This window comes from Limulus polyphemus, unplaced genomic scaffold, assembly GCF_000517525.1.
Source record: "Limulus polyphemus unplaced genomic scaffold, Limulus_polyphemus-2.1.2 Scaffold374, whole genome shotgun sequence".
Taxonomy (NCBI): Eukaryota; Metazoa; Arthropoda; class Merostomata; order Xiphosura; family Limulidae; genus Limulus; species Limulus polyphemus.
Window position 1 is genome coordinate 214725 of NW_013665984.1, and position 7534 is coordinate 222258.

General features: G+C 34.8%; 1 protein-coding gene across 3 annotated transcripts in view; it reads right to left on the minus strand.

Moving 5' to 3' along the window:
• Window positions 1-217: 217 nt before the first annotated feature.
• LOC106457794 (innexin unc-9-like) overlaps window positions 218-7534 on the minus strand; it is an 89841-nt gene continuing 82524 nt past the window's right edge. Inside the window, exons 1-2 of one of the 3 annotated variants that reach the window (XM_022383833.1) lie at window positions 2990-3400; window positions 218-2209 (exon numbers count right to left, since the gene is read on the minus strand). In XM_022383833.1, coding sequence (XP_022239541.1) covers window positions 476-1888 — 1413 coding nt within the window. In that variant the 5' untranslated portion in view covers window positions 1889-2209; window positions 2990-3400 and the 3' untranslated portion in view covers window positions 218-475. Of the gene's footprint in view, window positions 2210-2950; window positions 3401-7534 lie in introns of those variants that run through there. The other 2 variants (XM_022383835.1, XM_022383834.1) reach the window with 2 other exon arrangements.

Consider the following 7534-nt stretch of genomic DNA (forward strand, 5'->3'; position numbering starts at 1 on the left):
AATGTTAAATGTTAGGGTAACTGAAACATAGTAGCTTTATTGACCATTATGTAACACTGACTTATTGATACTATTCTTATATTTGGTTTTGAGTGACTTGTAAGTTGTTCGAATTGATGCTGAAAAAAAATGTTGATAATGTGTTTGAAGAGTTGATTTACGAATACTCAAAGCTTTAACATCTTAAAAAATCTAAGATCGATTAAGGAAAATATCATTGCATTTCAAACATTTATTTAACATATAATCCTAAATTTAAACATTTCCGTATATTTGATGATTTCGACCTTGCACAAACATGATCAGATGACTGGTATCTAACATAGGCTCTGGATCAGAATAACTATACAGATGTTTCCATCACTTGAAGGATTAGTGTTGTTTTCTAACGTTATTTCACTCTAGGCGCCTTCTAAAACTATCTAATTTAAAACTTTAAACTTAAAGACGAAAATATCTAATATAAATGGTTCTGTTAAGAACATTTCCCCCAGTAACTATTTGGAGGTTTTCGTTTTGTAGATGGCAGAGTCTGACGTCCGAAATGACTAAGATGGCAAGCTCCGGCGTGACATGAATGCCAGGAAGTAGATGGTGCCACAGAAGGCAAACTTGTAGGCATCGGTGCCATTTCTACGTCGCTATTACCCTCCTCCTGTGCCTTCAGTTGAGTCGAGTAGAACTCCCAGAGCTTACTGACGATAGCTGTAACCAAGGTGCTACCATGATTATGTTCAATCAGTCGGAGTAGGAAGACCCCGTCCCAGCCGAGATAATTGGATGAGATTTTTCGAGCTGATCTAGATACTTCACTCATGTTGACCAGTCTTGTTCTCCACAAGCAAAGTCTGATAAAGGCAAGTCGGTTACAAGGGAAGGTTCGCCAGATCCACAATAATAGACTAACTGCATTTAGTGGAAAAAGAATGGCTAGGTAAAACCAAATTACAGAATAAATTTTTTCGTTAAAAACGTTGATGGGTAGAACACACCTACACACGTAGGTTTGGAGGGCACCTTGCATGGCGGCACGAACTTGACACAAAGTCTGCAGAGGGAACCGAGGGGAATTCCACCAATCCCCGCTGGCCGCCAAGCGACGCAATATTTCAATTCCATGTCGGATATACCCCTTACCCAGAAAGGCGCTAAGGAGCATGAACTGAACACCTACGTTGATTAAGTAAAATAACTTCACTAAAATATATAACAAAGCCAGATAGCGACTCGGTCCCGCAACACAACGACAACCTATTAGGGGAAGACGACAGGAAGGGTCAGTACACCATCCAACGTTTCCGGTTATAATAGTATGGAACTGGTCGACAAATTCGGTTAACAAAGATTCCCGCTGCTGACATCCTGGTGGCAGTGCTGCAATATCAGAGGCCCGTTTCAGCAATCGCCGGAGTTTGATGCCTGCGTTATGTGCACAAGCACTCCACATAATAAAAGGCAAATGAAAACAAACACCTTGTACCATTAGAATTACAGAGGACCACTGATAGTAACTTACATTAATTCGACGCAACTTGTTTCTCTGTACAGTGTAGACGTCTAATCCGTTGTAGTCTATTTCTTCAGGGGTGAATCGGATATCAGGGGGATGCTGTGGCGGGTCAGTGGTGTCGTCGACGTTATCTGTTGTCACTAGGTAGTAGGTGGACGCTGTCCAGCAGTAGCTGTTGACGTATCGAGCTTGTGCGTCTGTAAAGTAGGTCGGAGTGAAACACTGGATGGGATCGCCAATATACTGCTTGGTGAAAATGGGAAGTGCGAGGAACAGGAAGACAAGTAACGTGTACTTCCGGTTTAGCTTGTCTACTCCATCGTCGATAGGCACATGGAGGCCCCCGATCAGGTCGTGTAAGCGGAAGAAGTAAGACATCTCGCCCTGAGCCTGTCGGGGGCGGTGCGGTAGGTGTGTCAGGGTGGCGGGTGAATTGGTCGTCGTGAGCACGATGAAAGTTTAATATAAAGTCCAGATAGCCTGAGAAAAACAAAATTCGAGTTGATTCACTTTTTGACTCTCTAGCTGACCAAAGATGGTCCACTCTGGCATCTGAACTCACCAACACTCGACTACGTCCTTGGTCAGTTTTATATACATACAAATACTGGCATAAATGATGCAAAGTTAGCTTCAAACCGTTTTCAGTGATCGCTGAAGGCTTGGTCCAGATAAGCATGACCAGCGGTATCGCCTCACCTGCAAAAATGGAAAAGACTGTTTTTCACTCAGCACATTTTGACAACTGTATAGTTACACGTAGAACAAACTTGTTATTAAAGCATTAGTTCACACAGTATGGCTAACTGTGGTATAAACTATCAGCCATTGTTCAGTTCTGTCATTTGACTTTGTGTAAAGTCATTCGTTATGGTTGGATAAAGCTAAATTTTTGACCAGTCAAAAAAAAAAAGGAAGGATTTATATCGTTTAACATTATACACAGTTAGCCTTCATCTCATGTAAACATTAATTAGAACAATATGACTAAAAATATGTGGATTATGCATATGAATAAATTAATAAGTATAATACATATAATACATACATAAATAATTTAATTACATCTCAAAGTAGAAACTGGTCCTCACATTATAAGTAGCATCACATTTATTTTAAAGTTTCCAAATATAATATATGCCATTCAAGTAAGTTCCAGTTTTACAATAGAAAAAAATATCTTTTTTAGTGATATTTGCATCATGTAATACACACAATGATATGATGTTATGGTGCGAAGAAAATGTTGATATAGACGTAATAAGTTTCTATGGTGATTCGCTAGTTTCATTTCATTAACCGCTCTGTGATTGTTATGTATTATCGTCTAAACTTTTGGTCAGTAAAGAAAAGTTTTCTGTGTCACACACAAATACTAATTATTTTTGGATAATACGCTGGCTTAGCTCACAGCAAAGCAGAATAAAAGCTGTTATTTACATTTTCATAAAGGCTAAGCATGTAGAAATGTTTTCCTACCGAATAACTCAGGCCACTGTTACTGGTCATTTGGACAGGAGACTGCAAATATGTATCACAGTTCGATTACTGGACATTGTCCACTTGAATAGTCATCTTGGAGAAAGCAAACAGGTTACTACCAGACTGTACAGCTCACATTCAAGAACCTTCAGATTTAAGTTTTTAAGATGGACTGTTTCAATTTCTCATTGCACTAATAATATTTCATAGTGAGGGAGTCTGTGATAGTGGCTGATGAGACTAACTACTGAGTCGCAGAATCTCTGGCACGTAAAGCAATTGCAAAATGTATATTTTCTTCATTGCCACGCAAGTCAACTTGAACGACCACTGGAGTCGCGCATGTATCACATTCTCCTATCCACGCGAGCACTATGAGCACGTGAACTCTGCTGCGTTCTAGTTGTATGTGGCCCCTAGTGGTATACGTGAATGTCTTCTTCACGCTCCGGATACACAATAAGTCACAATCGAATACCAACAGAAAAGAAGATAGATCCCTTGTTGTAGTCATCACTTTATCCAATGGAGTATTCCATCTGAAAGCTTAAGTTTCTCTAGGGGGTTCTAGCGCTCAATGAACGATTCACTTCTTTGTCTGTTAGTGTCTTGATAAGAAAAGGCTTGACACTATGCTATGTCACCAATTATATCGTGGGTAGCCATAAGAAGTTACATTCTGTTGTTGTATCCATTTACATTCGGTCTAATGAAAGCTTCATCCCGGTATAATTAGATAACAATGCCATCATCGTGTTCTAGAAAACTAACAATGTTTGTTTATAAATGAAATTAGATTTAATAAAATGTTTTAAAAATTTCGTTCAACCTGAAAGTTAATTGAGCTACCGTACAATTATTCTTTGAAGTACATAACTTTGTTACGTTGCGGAATAAAAAACAACATATTTTATTGTTTGATGTAACAATAAAGAATGAAATATAAAATCATTTACGAGGCAAGTAAGAAAGAAATACATAGCAAGGACTTAAGCTGCAATAAACCTTATTTGAAACGTCTGATTTCCTTTAATCTATTATTTCATTGCACGATTATCAACATAGTTTGTATTATGCATTCATCACTAAAAACGAAAAGCATTTTTATTTCCTTTGAATACGTGCGTACTGGCTTATCATGGGCATGTTTCGTGATAGTTTTAAAGTTGTTAGTGTTAAAAAAGTAGCTACGCGAGGTTTATCTTAAACAACTACTGTTTTATTTCTCTTATGTAAATATACAATGTACATAAAAATAATTTAAAAAAAGGGTTTCTAAAGCTTTGACTTTTACATTAAAACGTTGTCTTGTTCGTTCATATGTCAGACGAACAATGTTGTAAATGAAGCAAAGGACAGATTGTATTGCATCTTTTCTGTAGTACACCACAGTTATACGTGCAAGACAAATATTCAGTTTACGTTAAAGGTTTTGACAGCAGCATAATTCTAAACTACGTGATACATTAACTTGTAATTTTTAAAATGAATTCCCAATAGTTTTAGATAATTATATCGTCTAATTGTTTGTTTATTTGGTTCATATTTGCTGCTATATTTTGCTAAATCTATTATTCTTAAGCCGTATAATATACGACCAGTGGTTAAGGTTATAATTATATTGTCTAATTGTTTGTTTATTTCGTTCATATTTGCTGCTATATTTTGCTAAATCTATTATTCTTAAGCCGTATAATATACGACCAGTGGTTAAGGTTATAATTATATTGTCTAATTGCTTGTTTATTTGGTTCATATTTGCTGCTATATTTTGCTAAATCTATTATTCTTAAGCCGTATAATATACGACCAGTGGTTAAGGTTATCATTTTCATATCTTTCCCTTATTTTAAACAAAATAACTAACCATGGTTGTCTCAATAAGTATACCAACACTTAACCTGACTATCTTTTGTAAATGTAAATAACAATATGAACTAAATAGTGGGTCTGATAGCTGAAATCAAATGACAAAGCAGTACAACAATATCTACCGTAAGTGTAAATGTAAGAAAATGTGTATTAAACATTGAACTATTAAACAATATGAACTTCTAAAATGATGAATATAATGTATGTTTACCTTTTTTTTAACAAAGTGACTCATGTTAAGTAACGTTGGAATAAATTAGCTAATATTCAGTTTAGTTTAAAGCACAATTAATAAGCATACTAGAGAACACAGTTTTTAACTTACTGTCATAATTACAGAGTTGTTGTACGATGCAATGATAAAAGTCTAAGCACATAACTATGGTTGCTAATGAGATAACCCCATTAACATGATGATTTTGTCCTAATATTCCATCTTCATCTACCTTTTTCTTAACTTAACTATAGTATTTTTCCGTGGATCCATTCACTGGCTTTGTTGTATTCTTCTTTTCCCAGTTCAATCTTTTCTGCCTTTCGGCCTTACATTGTAGTCTCTCTCTGTGACAGAACTCTCTATAAGGTACATATACTTTGAACTTTTGGAACACTATACTTGTATAACGAGTGATGACTAAATAGTGGTTCTGATCAATGGAGAAACAGAACCTCTAAAGCTTCACTGGATTAAGTTTAACAAAATATATCAAACAACCTGGATAATTTCCTGCATATTCTTGTATTTCCTAAATAGAAAGTAACTTTAGAACAACTCCTGCATCTAATTGTACAGGTAAGTAATAAAACACCCTATAAGTCTGTTCAACTACTGCATAGTACAACAAAATGTGCTAATATTTGTTTAAGATGTTATACGCATATAGTTCCTGTGATAGGCACACATCTTTGTTGTCTTCAGTCATTAATCACAAACTTTTGTCCGTCCGTCCGTTCTTCCTATCATATAAGTTAGTGTTTAACGCTATTGGTTACACACCCACTTTTTTAAGATATGTGGTTCTTTCAAGAATGACTGCTCTTATCTTACAATGATTCATAGATTCAATTTACAGTATTCAATCTTGTCTATCTCATACCGCAATCTATATAAACATCATCAGAGCACATTGAAACCCACAATAACGTTTAATCTCAGAACAAGCAAACAAAAAAGCAACCTTTCCGATACGGGGCTTACATTTACAGTCGTATAATTTAATTCTCATTTCCAATTTAACTGTATCAACAATATGAACATGGGGCGATACCTATATCAACAATATGGACATAGGGCGACAGAAAACTTATAAAGTTTTTTTTATTGTTGTTACGATCATGAACTTGAACGCTAATGTGACTTTCACCAAAAGCTTGTATCTATTAGCATACACTTTTAGTTTAAGAACGACAGCCTCAAAGATATAATTCACAAAATCGTGTTCCATTTAAGACACCAGTTTATTACACATATATTGTTCACTATATTGTAATTAATTTATTTTCTCAACCATAGTTGATGTATTATTTGATATATTAGCATTATATTTGTGTAGTATAAAGAGTATTTCCATAAATTCTTGCCTAAACTTCCGAAGTTTATACCTTCTGAGTACCGATTTATGACGCCATGTCTGTAAGATGGACCTAAGGCCTTACAATAAGAAGGTTTAGTTTCGTATAACACACTTAACTTATGATGCGAACATTTTTATTATTTTAAACGTTTCCTTTTTGTTATTCTATTGTAATATAAAAACGTATAATTTTATAAGTTTGTTCTACAAATCGACTTGGCTTGGTAATGGTGTGGTGGTTAGGGCACTCAGTTGGCAATAAGCGGGTTGCAGGTTTGAGTCCTATCACCGAACATGCTCGCCCTTTCAGTCATTGGGGGCGTTATAATGTGACGTTCAATCCCACTATTCAATTATAGTAGCCCAAGAGTTGACGATGGGTGCTGTTTACTACCTAAATTAGGGATGGCTAGCACAAATAGCCCTCCTCGAGTAGCTTTGCACGAAATTCAAGGAACAGCAAACAAAACAAACAGTTTTGAAGTTTCAATAAATGTTAATATTACTATTTTTTGTGGAGTGGGCGTTATGTTTCAAAATTGAGTTCAGTGCTAGTTGACAACCTTAGGGTTGCACCTTAGATAGCCAGAAATTACATGATATACACGTATCAATAGGAACATAGGCATAATGATTTTCATTAGTGACATATAGATTTCTACTATTTTATCACTTATTGCTCATAGTTATACCTCAAACTGTGATGTGTTTAAGATAGGTTTATATTTTACATTTTTAATATTGTAAAGTTTTTTTCCAGTTTATATGTATATCTCAAACTGTGATATGCTTAAAATGGGTTTATATTTTACATTTTTAATATTATAAAGTTTTTTCCAGTTTATATGTATATCTCAAACTGTGATGTGTTTAAAATGGGTTTATATTATACATTTTTAATATTGTAAAGTTTTTTTCCAGTTTATATGTATATCTCAAACTGTGATGTGTTTAAAATGGGTTTATATTATACATTTTTAATATTGTAAAGTTTTTTTCCAGTTTATATGTATATCTCAAACTGTGATGTGTTTAAAATGGGTTTATATTATACATTTTTAATATTGTAAAGTTTTTTTCCAGTTTATATGTATAT